Genomic DNA, 19,908 nt, shown 5'->3' on the forward strand with positions numbered 1-19,908 from the left:
CAATTTAAAGGCTTAATTAAGTTAACTAGGCAAGTTCAGGTAATTAGGCAAGTCATTGTATAACGATGGGTTGTTCTGTAGACTATCGAAAAACATACTGCTTAGGTGGGCTTAAAATGGTTTTAAAACAATTAAAAACAGCTTTTATTCTAACTTAAATAAATTTCTCAAAAAATATAAATATATAAATAAATAATTTTATATATCTATTTATTATAGGAATCACTGTGAAAAATTCCTTGCTCTGTTAAAGGGAAAAAAAATTATACATGGATGGATGGATGGATGGATGGATGGATGGATGGATGGATGGATGGATGGATGGATGGATGGATGGATGGATGGATGACTAAAAGATGTGGTTAAAGGTACTGGTAGAGTTATCCAATGTATATAACTAATCTTGACAATCAGAACCTTTTAGTTACCCATTTTTGTATCAATTAATTCAGCACATTCTAGATTTATTTTTTAGGCAAAACACAAACTTTTTAGTTTTTGAATGTAAAAAAAAAAAAACATCCAATATTGCACAATAATATGATTTGTTCAAGTTATTTATTGTTTAAGGTATGATTTTATACCATATATGACACGATTCATATACGGCCTAATAAAGAATAGTAAACACAATACTACTTCTTAGAATTAAACCGAAGTAAACAGGATAAATGGAATCTTAACTCATTTTAGTAAAAAAAAAACTAATAAAAGGGATAGTTCATGCTAAAATTATTTACACCCAACTGCTACCAAACCTTTATAAGTTTCTTTTTTTCTGAGCCAAAAAAAGATATTTTGAAGAAAGCTGAAAACGTGGCAGGTTTCATGCTTTCTTCAAATGATTTTCTTTTGTGTTCAACAGCAGAAAGAAACTGTCTGACAAGACAAAGGTCAGTAAACGATGACAGAATTGTAGATTTTTGGGGAATCTTCCCTTTAAAAAGTAGTATTTCTTTCTTTGTGAAAGCTAAATTAATGGATACTGCATGTTTCACTAATTAAAATCTGAAATATTTATAATATATTGCAAATTAATGATCAAATGATCAAATTAAATAATATATTGGACATTTAACATAATTTATTGAAAAGGACAGAGGAATCTTTGAGTGTTTCCTGGCTCAAAATTAGGCAGGTAAAATGAGGTGGTCTACCGGCCATTACATTTTTGCCACTTGAAACAATTTTGCATGATTCTTAAAATGTTATCAAGTAAAACATTAATTATTTAAAAGTCATTAAAGAGTGTTTGAGCATAACTTGTGTTTTTTTCGATAACTACACTGTAAGAAATCCTGGTTGCCTTAAATTTTTAAGCTGAATCAAATTAACTTTATCAAGTCCACTGAACTTATTTTATGTTAAACTGACTTAAAACAGCTGCCATAACTTATAAAATTAAGTTAGAACATGAATAACGTAGTTTAATAAGCTACAATGACCTAAAAACATATGCTGTCTACATGACTACATGACAGTCAAAAGGTGAAGGTGGTACAAAATTCCGCCTCACAATTCTCCATGCAGGAAAAACCCTGTCCTAAATACTGAGTAGAGGAGAACAGGAATGTTTTGTAGGCCCCTCGTGCACGTCTGTTCATTCACGTGACCTTCTCTCACCTCTCCTGAGACGCTGGGTTCGAATTTTAAGCACATCTGTTTCTTACCTCGTCCTGCTCTTTCCTGCTCCACAGGCCACAGAGCAGCTCCAGCAGGGCCGGCAGGTCAACACCTGAGGCACAAAACATGACACCAGCTTAGTTTACACACACACACACCCAACACACACAGACCACATCTCTCCACAGATCGCTTTGCACTCCGACTGTTAAGTGTATTGGATTTAGATATTTTGGATTACATAAGATTTAAGTCATAAAATGTCTTAATAACGCAACCTTCCCCCCTCAATCCCCCCAGTAACATTACAGGAGCTGCATCTTAAATGGCACACTATACACTATGTACTTAAGCACTTACACACTCAACAGCATAGTATATGTAGCGTCATCCCAAATGGAACACTAACGGTGTATTTACTAAACGGAAATTTAAACCACTTCCCTGATGACGTTTGACGGTGGCCAAATTAGTGAAATAACCAAATAGCCAAATTACCAAATAATACCTGCCATGAGTATAACCGCATTCACCATCAGGGGGCGACATACTCAATCTCGTAGGAGAATTTTGCTTTCACAATCCAAAATAACGGTTGAATAAGTGCATCATCCGCATAATTAAAGTGCACTTCTAATTTTTTGAGTTTTCAGTGTGAATGCGCTACTTACACTATTTATACTTCAAAACGGCGTAGAAGTGCACAAGTATGCGATTTGGGACGCACCTAGGGTTTTATCCAATAAGAGCGCCCACTTTGAGCCCAGGGTTCTTATATCTTTTAAAAAGTCAAATTTAAGCATTTTTTGAGCATTTTCAACATTTTACCAGCATTATTCAAGTGTGGCAAACTACATCTTTAGAAACAAACATATACAGTTAAAGTCCAAATTATGAAATTGAAGCAGTGCAGTTTTTTATCGTTTTTCAAAGGTTTTCCAACTGATGTTGATGGTTTTGTTTATTACTATTGATGGTTTTCCAGGAGATTTTCTCAATATTTCCAATGTTTTTTTTTATTCTGGAGAAAGTCTTATTTATTTTAGTTTGGCTGTAATAAAAGCTGTTTATTTTATTTATTTTTTTTATCATTTTATGGTCAATATTATTGGACCTTTTACGAGATTTAACATGACAAAAAGTCATAACAACAAATGTTTATTACTTTAACTCATTTCCATCAGTTAAGATGAATAGAAAGTTCATTTGATACAACTAAAGTTAATAAATAACCATTTTTTACAGAACAAATCACTGTTGGCCAACGACTTGCCTAGTCAACTTAAGTTAGTCAAGTTGTTAAAAGGCACTTTAAGCTGAATTCCAGTATCTTGCAAAATAATTCGAAAAATATTTTGCACTTTTTATTTAATATATTTAAATATTTATTATAAATGAGTTATTAACACTAATGTTTAAAATGAGTGGGGGAAAAATTTCTCTGTAAAACAGCACTTGGGAAATATTTATAAAGGATTAAAATTTCACAGGAGGGCTAATCATTTTGACTTCAATTGTACACATTTCATCACATTTTATCAGATGCTACTTGTTATGGCGTATAATGTTGTTTATTATTCCATAGTATAGTATAGTATAGTATAGTATAGTATAGTATAGTATAGTATAGTATAACTATTATTATAGTATTATTATAATAGTAGTAATAAAAGAAAAAATTAAATAAAGCTATATTTTCTTCAAGCCCAGGATTGAAATATTGTCCTTTACTCTTATAAAAGTCCTTTACTCAACCCTTAAATGTGTTTTCATTCATCTTAAATGTATATTTATTTTAATTTCATGAATTACGCACTCTTAGTAGTCATCTATTGTCCATTACTTTTGTCTTCTCCACTACTTAACCAAAAGGTGGAGATAGACCGGTATATGCGCAGACTCCAGACTTTTCATTTTATGCAAAAGCAAATATGGCCTATTTAGAAAAGATTATTGATTATGATGAAAGCTACAAAATTGCATTTTTCATTTCATTGCATTTTCATGAAGCAGTTTTAAGCACTTTATCCAAAACAAATCAATTTCAAACACTAGACAAAAATTCAAGCATTTTCCATGATTTCTAGCACCCGTACAAACCCTGTGAGCCAAATTTTAAATTCCCGGACTCTTCGCTGCCTTTCACTGTCAAAAAGCGAAACTTTCATGACCTAGAACTATAATGAACAGAAAAACAGACAGCTGTTGTGTTGAGCAATGAGCAGACACAAAACAGCCACAGACAGTATTTTAAGAGGTTCAGGCTTGTGACTTGAGATATTCTCTGAAGTGATCGCCAGATGACAGCAGGGAAAGGAATAACATGGCACTCAAACATTTATATCTGTTTGTTTATTTATTGCCACATCAGCAACTTGCAGCTATATTATGGCAAGATCAATATACATAAAACATATTCATTAATAACAACAACTATATAATTCAATAAAAAAATGGCACTGAAAAATTGCCTATAAATCATTTTGAAGGATGTAAACAATGGTCCCAACGTATTTCCTGATTACACTTTTTTTTTATTTCTATAGCTTCCGAGACTCCAAAAATAGCCACAGATTGATAAATAATATTATGATAGCTGTTTTAACGTTAAATTATGATTGAATTGCCTCTTGTTACTGTCATGAAATAGTTTGATAACAAGCAGGAAATGTGCATGGGCCAATCACATGACCACATTGAAATGGTCTATAACAATACCTAAAACATAAAACAATGCGATTAAAAACAGGGTAGAAAAACAACAAATAAAATGACATAACAACAGAAAATGATATAAAATGTCTTTCAATGTCTAGAATAGACATTTTCAAATTCCATGTTATTCCAGAAACTCCACATTATTATTGTTATACAAAAGCACATTGGGTAAACCAGTGACCAGAGTGGCTGAAAAAGTCATTCAAAAAGTCAAATAATAAGTCGTTACATTTTGATGATTTTAATAAACTTTTACAAAAAAATATCAAGATAATTGTTGAGGAAAATAGAAACAAATATTTTTCCAAACCCTGCCCCCATAAACAAAAAGTTTCAAAGTTTCAAAAACAAATAAACTACAAAAAAATATATATATTTATATATATATTAAAATGTGTTTGTTTATTTTTTTGTGTGTGTGTAATTTGTAATATTTATAAGTAACTATAATAAACAATAATGCGTAAACAGAATAGCATATTTACAGTGTCAATTATGTATGACATACATGTTTGATCATTAAAATTTATTTTAAAAATAACCCATTTTCTATGTACACTGCAAAAAAATGGTTTTCTTAAGATTTTTTTGTCTTGTTTCTAGTTCAAATATCTAAAAATTCTTAAATCGAGGAATTTTCTAGAAAAGCAAATCATATAATCTTGTTTTAAGAAATAATATGCCAAAGTTAAGTGAGTTTTTGCTTAAAACAAGCTAAATAATCTTGTTTTTCCTTTTGACATAAGATTATTTTTCTTACCATATTGGCACATTATTTTAAAAAACAACACATTATGTTTCGCTTGCCTGGAAAATGCTTCTTGATATAAGAATAAGATTAGAATTTAGATATTTGAACTAGAAGCAAGACGAAAAAATCTAAGTAAGAAAAGTATTTTTTGCAGTGTACGTGTACATCAACAAACAAATATTCTGCACATGGAAGTGACAGATGATTACACAATGCACTCAGGGTTTTTCAGTTGTAGATTGAATTTAACTGAAGCTTAGACTGACAGTTTGTAGATGTACTCACATACATAAATTAGTCCCATGTCAGAGTAAAAAGTACAAGAAACTAAATTTATTGTAAACCTATTTTTACTAATTAAAAAAAGCACATCACATTTTGCATCCAGCTGTCAAAAATCGTGGGAAAATACGAAATATTATAATTAACCTAGGCCAAAAAGTGCAAAATTGAGTATGCATTTATTTCCGTTAGATAAAAAAAAATCAACCAGAGAATCGCCCATAATATACCCAGGAATGTGCGTTAACGAAACCAAATAGAGTCACTTTTGTTCCCCCTGCACTTTTCCCTCCAGCTCAAGACTTTTACTAACTTTTTCCCCCCTTTTAAATCCAGAATACCAGCTTAACTATTTTACATCCTTTTGTAATGCACTCCTTGACTCCTTTTTCCCAGTCGGCTATTGTTACACGTGGATACTTCACACCGCATTTGAATTGAGCTAAAAAAGAGGGTCAGAAAATTAACATTTAATACGCGGAACAGACACAAAAAGGAGGAGTCTATTGTTGTGTGTGAGAGGTGTTGGGGCTTTGTATTTTGGGGTAGTGATTCCAGGCCACAAAACTGTGAGAAGATGAGACATTTTTTTCTTCTTTTTTTGGGAGGAGGAAGGCGGGGGCGAGACAGGAGCGGCCGGTGACAATGGGGTAACGGAGGGGAGGTATATACGCTCCTTTGAGTCGCCCTGAAAGCAACGCTCTCTCTCATGCTGTGTAGCAAACACCTTTCTTCTCCTTCTTCCCAGGGCCGGTTTTCCTGACCCCCCTTCTTCATGTTTGTCTCGGATTTCCCCCGGAAAAGGGCAACACGGTGGTCACGGTGTAAAAAATCCAGCCTTCCTGACCGACAGCCTGGGAAAGTGGTGCAAAGGGCTTTTCTCCGTCCACTCTTTTAAACGCAACCCCACCCCCAATTCGGCAGCACGGAGATCATCGTATTTGCCCAAAAAATTCTTCCTGCGTGAACTTAAAGGGATAGTTCACCCAAATACTAAGTTTCTTTCCTGTGCTGAACAGATATTTTGAAATATGCTGAAAATGGTGGCTGTTTACTTTTATTATGGGAGTCGATGGTTACCGGTTTTCAACATTCTTCAAAATGTCTTCTTTTGTGTTCAACAACAAAAAAAAAACACCTCACACTGCAAAAAATGCTGGTTTTTACACAATCCCAACTTAAAGTTACCTTTATTGTTTTTACAAATTTAAGTGGATTGAACATAAAATAATTAAGTTGTCCCAAAATAATGACATAAGTAGTTTGAACAAGCACTGCAAGAGTGCATAAAGGTTTAGAACCCGGTTTAAAGGGAGAATAAACAGTCGTGTTTGGAAGAGCCGTCCCTTTAACAGGCTGTCTTAAACATTATTTAGGGTAGTGATTTTCCCATAAGTGCACTTGGGTTTGAGGGCAGAGTGCATGCATATTAGCGCGATGACACACGAACATATTATATGCTGTCGTCTTTGTCTGTACTCCACCCTAACCTCATTCTTTTACAGGCATTAACATACACACACACACACACACACACACATGCAGGAAAGTGGGGCGGAAGGACGTTCAGGAATGCAGACTATGCAGAGAGTCAATGGGAAGCTTGAGAAAGTGAGAATGTTATTGAAGGAGACAGGTATGTACTTGGAGAAGTTCATATCATCTATGACTTCCACTTGTGGAGTGAGGCAAGTCGACAAGCATGATGAAATGACATAAAAACACGATATGTTTTTTTGGTAACACTTTAGATTAGGTCACAAATCATGCAATTAACTACTGGCTTATTACCTGTTTATTATTGGGATATTAACTGTTCATTAGTAGTAATAATGTATGATCTTATTGTGCATCCCTAAACCTAACCAAAACCTAAACCCAACTTCTACCTTACTGACTATTAATAAATAACTAATAAGTAGTTTATTAAGGTAGTAGTGTTAGTTAATGGTTTGTTAATACTGTGAATTGTGACCTAAACTAAAGTGTTACTGTTTTTTTTTTATGTGGCCATGATGCTGGTCTGATTTACCATTGTTAAGGTCAATGATACAGTGTTGAGACTGGTTGCTTGTTAGTGGATTTATCCATTGAAAATAAACTGGATTTTCCATTAGGAAAAATAAATGCAAGTAGTAAACGACCCCTTTGCAGGATTTGCAGGATTTCTGCAGCTTAATTTCTGGTATTATTTTCAGTATTTTTGTGTTGTTTTGCTGTGAAATCATACACAGATAGGTTTTCTTGGATCAAGAAATACTGCACTTTATATTTATACAGATAAAGCCATAATAATAACAATAAATTTTTTTACATTTTTACCCTAAGAGATGTTTAACGGAGAGAAGATGTATTATTATCACCATCAACACATTTCTAAACATAATAGTTTTAATAACTAATTTATTTTTTGTCTTTGCCATGATGACCATACATAATGTATTAGATATTTTGGAGGACACTGGTATTATTCAGTCCTAAATTTGGCTTGAGGAATCCTGCAGAAACCCTAAAAATAGAAAATTTTCTGTGCAGTCTTGAAATAGTGACAGGTTAATATTACAAATAAACTTCATCTCCATAACATTAATAAATCTGATTTACTCAAAGAATATAAAGCAACACCTGAAACACAGTTAAAGGGACCGACTGTTGAACACAAAAGAAGATATTTTGAAGAATGTTGGAAACCGCTAGTCATTGACATCCAAACCCTGAAATTAATAATTAAGTTGGCCCCCCAAAAAATCTCAAGAATTGTGTCGTTTCAGTTCATATTACATTGGCAGTTTGAACAAGCACTGCAAAAGTGCATTAAGGTTAGAACCAGGTTTAAACAGAGAATAAACAGTAGTTTTTGGATGAGCCGTCCCTCTAACTGGCTGTTTTAAACATTTATTGTCTTTGCCAACATGACTGTACATAATGTATTAGATATTTTAGAGGATACTGGTATTATTAAGGGAAAATGTCTTAAGGGGGCTAGTAATATTGACCTTAAAATTTGTTTTAAAAAAATGCTTTTATTACAGTCAAACTCGAACAAATAAGACTTACTCTAGTTTAGAAAATATTTTTGGCATTAATGTGAGAGCTTCTCATTCTTTTCCTCAAATTATCCCTTAACGGTATGAAGCCTACTATTATATCACATTTGATACCTGTAGAACTCAAAACGAAAACAACTGTTCAAATCTTTAATGTTTATCAAATGTGATGTATTTGCTTTTGTTCAATCGATCAGCATTGTACCAGAGCCTTCATGATAAAGCAAATCTCTCAAATGTCATCTAACTAAAGACTTTAGAACAATAAACATCTACATTTGTGGCCAAATAAACATCAAGTGCACCAACTTAATGCTTTTGCCCAGTTTTTCCTCGTTCTCAGCAAATATCATAAGGGCTATAGACCCTTTTCACATTTCCGGGTTGCTAAGAAGCAGAAAGCGTCATAGTTAGGTAAACTTAGAGTGCAGTGAATCGGAGAGTACAACAAATAATTTTTTTACGATCTTATTTGCTCAAATAATAAAAGAAAAACTCCACGATGGTGTTATCAAGACTTTCAGAAAAGGGGAAAAAATGGTGTGAGACTGACGACGGCAGGCAGAGGAGAGAATACTGTCAAATTTACTCTCAGCCCCATAGACACTGCATTTGAAACACCTTGCATGAGCAGTAATTCGTCTTTTGTAATTTGATGCACAGATGATATAATACATTTATAAATACATTTAAATGTTCATACATTTTTCTAAAAATTAAAATATAAAAAAACTTTCAAGGTCTTAAGATTATGATGACCATTAAACGCGTCATAACAGTCTTGTGAATAGGGTCCATTAAAAGCCTGGCAAATCTTTTCTGGCATGTTTAACAGGGATAGTTCACCAAGAAATGAACAATCTGCCATCATTTACTCATTTGGTTCCTATGAATATCAACAGCTGTTTTTTCCCAATATTCTTCAGAATATCTTGTTTTGTGTTCAACAGGAGGAAGAATCTGTTACGAAAGAAACTTGAGTGTGAGTAATTGATGAGGAAATGTTCATTTGTGGGTGAAATGTTCATTTCTTAAATCCAGACTAGCAAGTTTAAGGAAAGAATCTTCTCCTTTTGCCCTTTGACTGAAAATGACAAGCGAAAGCGGCACAATGCAACATTGCATCAGTATTTTGGATTCCGAGGTGTTGTGGTGAAAACAGTGGTGTAAAGTAACGAATGACAAATACTCAAATACTGTAATAGTAGTTTCTCTCAGGAACAGTCAACTTTATCAAATGAAATGAGTGTAGTTAACTCAAAATTTACTGAAATTAATTCTACTCATTTGAAACTCATCTGAGTTTTGAACTCAGTGTTGAAGGTTATGAGCAGTTGTGTAAAGTAACTAATTACAAATACTCAAATTACTGTAATGGAGTAGTTCTTCCCAGGAATTGTAATTTAATAAGTAGTTTTAAAAATGTGTACTTTTAATTTCCCTTGAGTACATTTTAATGCAGTATCAGTACTTTTACTCCACTACTCTCCTTCAACCTGCAGCCACTACTTTATTTTTCTTGTCTATGAGGATTACAAAATTCAGTCCTGTGATTCCTGTCCAATCAAATCACACATAGAAGGCAAATCGCATCATAATGAACAACCTCAAGACATGAGCGATATATGATTGCAGCAAACTGTTTGGAAGCATTAAAAGTGTCCAAGAAGATGTCCAAAGTCTTTACACACACTGACCCAGAGACTGTTTAGATGCATGTCACTGATGACAAGATGATGGATGTTTACTGTATGATGACTGAAATGGCCTTAAACACCCAGCAAGTAGAAGACATCAACATGATGTCAGATTGACATTGTACCCCAACATCATGGGGATGTTGCATTTTGTTTGGAAATGAAAATTGAGTTGACGTCAGAACTCAACGTCAGGCCAACGTCCAACCTAAAACCAACCAAATGATGTAACAGCTTGACGTTGTGTGGACGTTACCACTATTGACATTTATCAGACGTTGGATTTTGGTTGCCATACCTGATGAATAAATGTCAGTATTTGACATTAATTTGATGTTGGTTTTAGATGTTGGGTCGACGTTGGATTTTGGTTACTTTCTAACACAACCTGAAATAAACCAAATACGTCATTATTGGACATCAAAATAACGTTGTCCTTAGACGTTGACTAGACATTGAATTTTGGTCACCTGACGTCACAACCTAAATCGAACCTAATATTAACATCTTAATACTGTGCCTGCTGGGCAATAACTAAATGCACTACAGAATGTTACGTTTACACACATCCACAAATTACATGTAAACGCATCAGCTTTTAACAGCGTAATACTCACTACTCACTACTGTTAAGTACTTTTGAAAGGTCTACTTTTTACTCATACTTTGAGTAATATTTACAACAGATACTTTTACTCTACTTGCACTACATTTTTAGGCAAGTAACGATACTTTTACTTGAGTATGATTTTTCAGTACTCTTTCCACCACTGGTAATAAGTTAATTAAACACCTCATTACTTCAACTTAAATGGATTGAGTTCCCAGTACTCATACAGATTAGGATTAGGTTTGTATCAATCGGTTTCCTCAAATGGTTTGAGTTACCTCAACTTGTTGAGTTTTACAGTACTCAGTTGGTTTGAGTTCTCTTCATTTATTGGGTTTTACTGTGCTCAAATTGCTTCGTTTACTCAAATGAATTAAGTTCACAGTTAAGATTGGTTTTTGAACTTAAATGGTTTGTAGCAATCGGTTTCCTCAAATGGTTTGAGTTGCCCTAACTTTTTGGGTTTTACAGTGTAGTTAATAAAAGCGCAAAGGCGACATGGTGGGTTAGTGGTTCATTGACTGTGGCGACCCCTGATAAATAAGGGACTAAGCCGAAGAAAAATAAATGACTGGATAAAAAAAATGCACTTTTACTTGAGTACATTTTAGAACTTTATCAGTATTGTACTGCACTATTTCATTATTATATAATGTACTATCTATCTTCATTAATGATCTATTTTTCAACCTGCAGTCCACACTTGGTTTATTTATTCTCGTCTATGGTGATTGGCTAATTATTTTGCATCCCATTTGATTCCATACATGACTTCTGGTCAAATGTTTGTTGTAAAAATCATCTCTGCTAGCCTTAGCACACAATACTTATAGTATAATAATACTAATTTAAATGCTCCTAGGATGAACAAACATACCTTTAGATTGTCCAACCAGGCTCATTCTTGTTCACCTGGTGGCGCTGTCCAAACTCAACACGTCCACACCCTTTACAAAAAAAAAAACATCGTCATTGTTGTGATTGTAAAACGCATGGGAAAAAACGGATTCAAAACACAGATAACAGGCTGGAACATGCTTAAGAGACTCTAACGTGTCTAACATTGCATAATTCCTCTACTTGGTGGATTTTATTAACATTAATTACGTTTATATGTGAAATAAAAACCGTTCTAGCTTGTCTCTCAGCCTGAGATGTGAAAGGAGGACTCTCCTCAAACAAATGTGTGTAAAATGATTTTTTTTAATGCTTCTTTCCATAGCAATCACCCCCCCCCCCCCCCCCCCCCCCCCCCCCAAAAAAGTGTCATTCGGCAGCTGGACTTAATGAGTCCTCTCAGTTTTTCTCAAGTCAGCGATAGTTTTCCTCACAAAAAGAAAGTGTTACGTGTGGTTCCCTACTGTATCTGCAGCGCTTCAGGGGTAAGATTTACCTTCAGATTAAGAAGGGAAAAGTACAACAAGGGCTTTTTTTCTGGTTTGTCAACTTAACAGTTAAAGTGACTCGTGTTGAGCAACATGTGAACAAGTGCCTCAGGTGTCGGTGCCCACATGTACACGTTTGGCACACAAACACGCTCTCCCTCCCTGTGGGAACAGCAGCCCGAGCACAGGCACACTGCCAGCTGGCTCGGCGACGTGCTTTTGAGGCTGAGGATGTTTTTTTTTTTTTTTTTTTGGTCTGGAGTCTGGACTGTTTCTTGCAGCAGTCTCGAGGGAAGATCCAGGCACTGAAGCGGCCGATAGCGGCTCTTATGGCAGCTCTGGTCTGCACTGACATCTAGTGGACACAGATGGATCACACAATAGCAAATCAGCTCAACAAAAATGGGAAATTCTGTCATCTCGTTCATATATGGTAACTTAACTCCTTAGCATTATCACCACCTATTGAATTTCACAAATATGGTTTCCCATTTCAGTCATTATTATTATATCCTAACGATCATTTTAACATCTCTTCAGTCTCTTAACCCAAATTATGTAAATAAAAATAACTGGTTAAAGACACTTATGACTTTATTCACGTGTCCACATACACAAAGAAAACCGTCAGACCGTCTAATTGTAGGATTAGGTGTAATAAACTAATTCTGGATCTTAATATTATCATACTTGGTTAAAATCACTTTGTTGTAAAATATAAAAAGCAAACAATAATGTGTCACATTAAAATGAATTACTATAGTTAATCATTTAAACAATATATAATATAGCTATAAACTGATTATCTTAACTGATTATCTGATTATAAACTAATATATTTCACTAAACTGTCACAGCTGTTAGTTATATATATATATATATTTACTTATTATTATTATTATTTTGATTAATTATTAATAGTTAATTTGTTTCTATTGCTAAATTTTGGTTTAAAAACCATATGTTGCTTACTATAAATTAGGTCTACTACAGTATTTAATGTGGAAAATCATTAATTAAAAAGTTATTAGAAAATTAAGCAAATACACACTATCAAATCTCTTGAGTACAATATTAATATAGTGTTATACACTTATTACATGTAAAATGTATTATTGCCTATATTAACTTGCAATTATTTCCTTCATTATGAATGAATCCATTATATAAAATAAACCTGTCCAATTTAGATCTTTCAGCAAGGCCAGCAAACGAGTATCTGCGATATTTACTCTTTCAGATAATAATGACTGATCATTCGTGATGACTGAGAAATCTGAATCAGTCTATTATATTGAACGGTGATCGGAAACAGCGCTCCCCATTTGCCTGTCTCGATCACAATTCTTGTGAAATAAAGTAAACACTATTGTTTATTGTGTACAATATTTATTAACTGCATATATCAAAATATATCGATGACGATGTCCAAGAAGACGTTAATAACATTAACACCCGTCGTAACCATATATGGCTTGCCTAGATTGTGTGTGCCAGATTGTGTGTGCATAAAACCTGTGTGGTTCTGCGGGCCTGCAGCTGGATATTATTGTGGTTGAGGTTAATCATTTTAGGGTTTGGATGGTTTTAGGGTTTCACCGGTTTCCAACATTCTTCAAAATATCTTCTTTTGCATTCAACAGTCTGTCCCTTTAACGGAGTTTCAGGTGTTGCTTTATATTCTTTGAGTAAATCAGAATTATAAAACTTTATGGAGATGAAGTGTATATGTAATATTCCAGGCTTGACATTAACTTTTTTGATCACCAGCCACAGTGGCTAGTAGATTTCCAACATTACTAGCCACTCGCCATTTTCACTAGCCACAATTTTGTTGTTGGGAAAAATATATTATATGCATAAATATGACTTTGACATGCTAAAATTACTTGGTTTAGATTTTGTGTTATGTCCACATGCCTCCTCATTCATTTCACTTTTTGTGTGTGTTGTGTTTGAGCTTGCTCAATGAGCATGAGCAAATGGGCTGTGTTGCATTGCAATTAGTTGGTTTTTTCACATGACTTTTTAGGACTCGAAATTAAGAATTTACCAAATTTATTTCTGACCGCACCAAAAATAAATTAATTCATATTTCTTAGGCACAAATTTTAAATAATGTGTCAAAACAAGCAAACTATAGCTGTCGACATGCACGTTTTAATTCAACTATTTGACATTTTTGATAAAAAAATTGACATTAAAACAGAACTATTGTCATGTATCTAAAACAATGTACAGTAATCTGTCCTGGCTAAAGGTCCCAGATCCCCAGTGAAGTAAACAAAAATAGGAATAAAGATCTCATATTAAAGCAATGTTATTGTAAAAAAAAAAAAAAAAAAAAAAGATAATTAAACCATTTTAACAAAAATAACTGTAAGCAAAAGAAAGCAGGTAAAAACATACTGTGTGTGATAATGAAAGGAGGATCACGCGCCCACGGTTAATGTTAGGCCTGTTAATATATCTGTTCAAAGAACAATTAAAGCGAAAGCAGCGACCGATATATATATATATATATATATATATATTTTTATATATAAATCATGAACTCTTGAAAGCAGCAGGACTGTGGGTGCACAATCATTGCTTTTTGTCCAGTCTATTTCAAAGAAAATCGATCACACCAGTTGTGTTTCCTCTAGGCATGGTTGCTTCGCGTTGGTAAATGGGAGCGCGCACGCTTTTTAACAGTCATGTGCATCACATCACCTGTGCGCATGAGTGATCATCCTCTCATTCGGTATTCACCTGCTTTCTTTGGCTTGCGCAAGACCTCAGATCGCACCCTTGATAGTTCATACTCTGTGATTGTAACTCACGTGAACGAGCACCGATTTGCCTGTGATTTCAGGCATTTGTCTGAGTCAAAATCAGGGCTAAAACCATGCAGTCTGAACTCGGCAGTAGCATCTTAAAATCAAGTGCTATTTTAGGGTTTCCGCCTGGATTTTGCCTACCCAAAATTCAAAAGCTTCCCAAATCCACATGCAGAGGTGTAAATGCAAATGTTTGTACCATTTAAAAAAAACATGAAAGTGATTAAAATAATTGTACATGTTGTCTGAGTATAATAAACCCCTTCAAAAAAAAAGAGGTGCTTTTTTTGTAAACTCAAATTTGAAAGTGTACCTGTAATTAATTTAGGTGGTTCCTGCACATGGCAGTAATTATAAGAAAAAAGACAAATGTCTTAATCATAATCTATGCAAAAGTTATTCTATTCCAACTGATGAGAGAACGGAACCACTTGTGGGGGTATTGGGCCAGTATGGACCTTTAAAATTTAAAGAATGCGGAAGTAAATGACGTCACGGACCCGGTCCCGGTTACAAAGAGTTTTAACAGAAAAAACAGATTGACCTAAAGTGGTCTTACACTTTGGCACTAGACAATAACCATTAGCACTTGCTCATGTGATTCTGTGAGAGGTCTGATGCCTACTGATTAGATCTGAAAACAGCATTGGAACATGATTATTTAAACATTTAAAAAACTATTTAGGATAATTAAATTTAATAAAACTATTAAAACTAAAAAGGTTATGTTTACATAAAACCGCACATTGATGTTGTCGCATAGGTTTTAAGTCCATAATTGTAATTGCTCTTTATATATCAAGTCAGAAGGCTTTAATGTGGTTTAAGAGGCTTGTGACCATGACATAATGCAATATGACAATATTTATTAAATTATTTAATATATATCATTGTGTGCATGTATAATTATGCAGTTTAATATGTTAAAAATCTTGTAATAGACTTGGCTTGAACTTCTTAAACATATTTTTAACATGACTATTACACTTTTAATTAATGTCTAGAGTTATGCCAAGATACTTCAATTTACTCACAACTTCAATAACATTATTACTTCTATAAATAGTTGTGTTAACGGAAGACCATGTAAAGGGATGTGTTGCTTTAGTTTTCTTTCCCTGATTAGGGAATTTAATTTGGAGAATTTGCTGTAAGATGTCTGACTGCTGTTGTGAATTGTCTCTTTTTGCAATAAAAACTTAAATATAAACAAAAAAAGTTTTAAGATGGATTATTAGTGATTGAGTGTCAGTCCGATAGGGTAGCTTTACTTGGACACAGGAAAATTAAGACTGGTTTAAAATTTACAACACTACATTTTAGTGAATTTAAGACTTTTTAAGGGCCAAAATGTAGTTTTTGAAATGTAGGACTTTTAAGACCCTGCGCACCCCCTGTATTTACTACTTCAGCAGATTTTTCTATCAACATGTCAAATAAAGATACTGTCTATTAAGTTTTCACAGAAAAATAGGCTACAATTAGTCAAAATAACAATAGCTTTTATTGGTAACACTTTATTTTGATGGTCCATTTGAGTATTACTTGACCTAATATCTGTTAATAACACACATTTAACTGACTATAGTAAACTTTGCAAGTACATGTCAACTTACACTAACTACAACCCTAACCCCAACCTAACAGTCTACTTATAATCTAATGAGAATTAGTTAGCATGCAGATGCAATGTAACTTAAATTCAACAAACGGACCATCAATTTTCTATTGTGATTGAAAATCTGAGTTATTCCACCAAATATTGATTATTGAACTCTTCTGAAGTTAAAACGTCGAGAACGAGTAATTGTCAGAAAAATCAACCAATATAAACAGCATGGCATGTTTTCTTATGCGAGTGGTTTATGCAAAATGCTCTAAATGACAACACTTTTCTAACACATTTGTAAGAATTGCAATTAGTGGTTTACAGAATAAAATAAAAAAATTGTGAATATTGTTACATTATATATATATATATATATATATATATATATATATATATATATATATATATATATATATATATATATATATATAGTAAATTGTGTTATATTATATTGTATTATTTGTCAATTACACTAATCTCTTCAATAATAAATGTATGACATCTACAGATATTATCTTTTGTACTGCCTATGCAGATTAGTTTAATAATTTGATTTAAAAAGAAAAATACTGTATTTTAGGTGTTTTACACAATTATGTATTACACAATTTATAACAGTGAGCACAAATTACTTTTAAATGAACATTATAAAGCACGTTATGATAAAAAACACATTTTGCCAAAAATATTTAGTTACACTTTAAAACACAATGTAAATGTAACAAAAACAATAAAGAAATATTACTGTAGTACCTCTTTAATAATTAGTATAGCTTTCAATAATAGTGTAAATCAGTATTTATTTTAGATGTTCTGTTTTATTAATGTACAGAGTAGTTGTGAGTATAGCATTTAATTCCTTTTAATTCCTTTTTTAAACTGTTTACAATTTTCAAACACATTATTTTAGTTTTAGTTAACTGCAATAAAAGTGTAAAACACACACAATAATAAATATTACATTCTTTTAACTATGTAAATAATAACTTCATGTTTATTTTTTCTTTTGACCAGTGTATGCGGTGACTGATGTGACTTTATCAGTGGTGCGTCTGATTGGCGTTCTGGGAGTTTGCGCTTTTGTTACTGAGCGCGCGCGTGAAAGACGCGAACAAAAGAGGCACGCGAGCGGCCGCTTCAGGACGCGCTCAAGCGGGCTCATCAAACCGAGTCACACCGCTGAGATTTCGCGCTTCGCAGCACACATTATACCGCATTACTTTACATCACATGCCATTTAAACTCAATCTGCTGCACTTCTCACAACTGCATGCCTGATTGCGCTCGAGATGCCTTTCCATTGTTCGCGTGCCGTGCATTGTTTGATTCGTTATAAGACAACTTTCTTGAACAGAACTGAGTAAAATCATAGCCTTATAACTGCTATTGAACAGCATGGTGTCATTACACATTCTCAGTTAAGTGTGTGTGTGTGCTGGTTTTGGTGGTTTATGAGGTCACATATTTGTATAATGACATGGATATGACCTATTACAATGTTGAGGTGGTTTATGAGGACATGTCTTGTGTCCTCTTAATTCAAATAACTTAACAGGGTCTTTTCACATTCAAAAACTGCGAGTGGACGCAGCCATTTGAATCTTTTTGGCTTGAGACTTCCGGTCTCATTCACTTCCATTCATTTTTAGAGAGTTAAAACAGCTCGTTATGCTGCTTGATGTTGCAAAATCACCTTTTCTTGTTATATTATTCTACTTTTTATGTATTGTCATGCAAACACTTGTTTGTAGAGTAAGTAGTTTGATCGTTTTCTGCCGTTTATTATTTCTAGACATTTCTCCCATAGGCTACTGAATCGGAAGTCCTAAATCAATCGCAAAAACGAGCGCACTTCAGCATTGTAGAATAAGGTCAATAGGGTTGGGTTTAGGGGTAGAGTTAGGGTAAGGAAATATAAAAAGCGTTTTTTAAAGCATAAAATAAAATCAACAGTGCCACCAATCCTCGCTTCCTTTTTAAAACATTTTCCTCCCTCCTCTATCCTCCTCCTCCACCCGCATCCTCCACACTCACTACTGATGACTACCGATGACTTTGCTACATTCTTTTGCACCAAAACTGCAAAAATCAGTGCTCAATTGCTGCACCTACAACAAACACGCAAGATACACCACACACACTCACCTCTTTTTCTCAGCTCTCCGAGTCTGAGGTATCCAATCTCGTGCTATCTAGCCATGCAACCACCTGTCCGCTTGATCCCATTCCCTCTCATCTCCTGCAAGCCATTTCTCCTGCAGTCATACCAACACTGACTCACATAATTAACACATCTCTTGACTCTGGTTTATTCCCTACTTCATTTAAGCACGCTAGGGTAACCCCACTGCTAAAGAAACCCAACCTGGATCAAACGCTACTTCAAACGCTACCGACTGGTATCCCTGCTTCCATTCATGGCCAAGATTCTGGAGAAAGTAGTGTTCAATCAAGTCCTGGAATTTCTTACTCAAAACAACCTCATGGACAACAAACAATCTGGCTTTAAGAAAGGCCACTCAACTGAGACTGCCCTGCTCTCGGTCGTGGAGGATCTCAGACTGGCTAAAGCAGACTCTAAATCATCTGTCCTCATCTTGCTGGATTTATCAGCTGCTTTTGACACTGTAAACCACCAGATCCTGCTATCTACGCTTGAGTCACTGGGCGCTGCAGGCACTGTTATTCAATGGTTCAGTTCTTACCTCTCGGACAGGTCATTCAGGGTGTCTTGGAGGGGAGAGGTGTCCAACCTACAGCATCTAAACACTGGGGTACCTCAGGGCTCTGTTCTTGGGCCACTTCTCTTCTCCATCTACACGACATCTTTAGGACCAGTCATCCAGAAACATGGTTTTTCCTACCACTGCTATGCTTGATAATACCCAGCTATACCTCTCTTTTCACCCTGATGACCCCTCGGTTCCAGCTCGCATTTCAGCCTGCCTGTCAGACATCTCACACTGGATGAAAGATCATCATCTTCAGCTTGACCTTGCGAAAACTGAAATGCTTGTAGTTTCTGCCAACCCGACTCTACACCATAACTTTTCAATGAAGATGGATGGGGCAACCATTACTGCATCCAAAATGGTAAAAAGCCTTGGAGTTACGATTGATGACCAACTGAACTTCTCTGACCACATTTCTAGAACTGCTCGATCTTGCAGATTCGCACTCTACAACATCAGAAAGGTCCGACCCTTCCTATCTGAACATGCAGCTCAACTTATTCTTCAAGCTCTTGTTCTCTCCAAACTGGATTATTGCAACTCTCTGCTAGCCGGGCTTCCAGCTAACTCTATCAAACCTCTTCAGCTGGTTCAGAACGCAGCAGCACGAGTGGTCTTTGATGAACCCAAAA

General features: G+C 34.5%; 1 protein-coding gene across 1 annotated transcript in view; it reads right to left on the bottom strand.

Moving 5' to 3' along the window:
* Window positions 1-19,908, bottom strand: part of LOC130236443 (exonuclease mut-7 homolog) — a 107,704-nt gene that overhangs the window by 85,574 nt on the left and 2,222 nt on the right. The window contains exons 2-3 of the mRNA XM_056467148.1: window positions 11,606-11,675; window positions 1,671-1,735 (exon numbers count right to left, since the gene is read on the bottom strand). Of these exons, the coding sequence (XP_056323123.1) occupies window positions 1,671-1,735; window positions 11,606-11,630 (90 nt within the window). The 5' untranslated portion in view covers window positions 11,631-11,675. The remainder of the gene's footprint in view (window positions 1-1,670; window positions 1,736-11,605; window positions 11,676-19,908) is intronic.

Source organism: Danio aesculapii, chromosome 10 (genome assembly GCF_903798145.1).
Source record: "Danio aesculapii chromosome 10, fDanAes4.1, whole genome shotgun sequence".
Taxonomy (NCBI): Eukaryota; Metazoa; Chordata; class Actinopteri; order Cypriniformes; family Danionidae; genus Danio; species Danio aesculapii.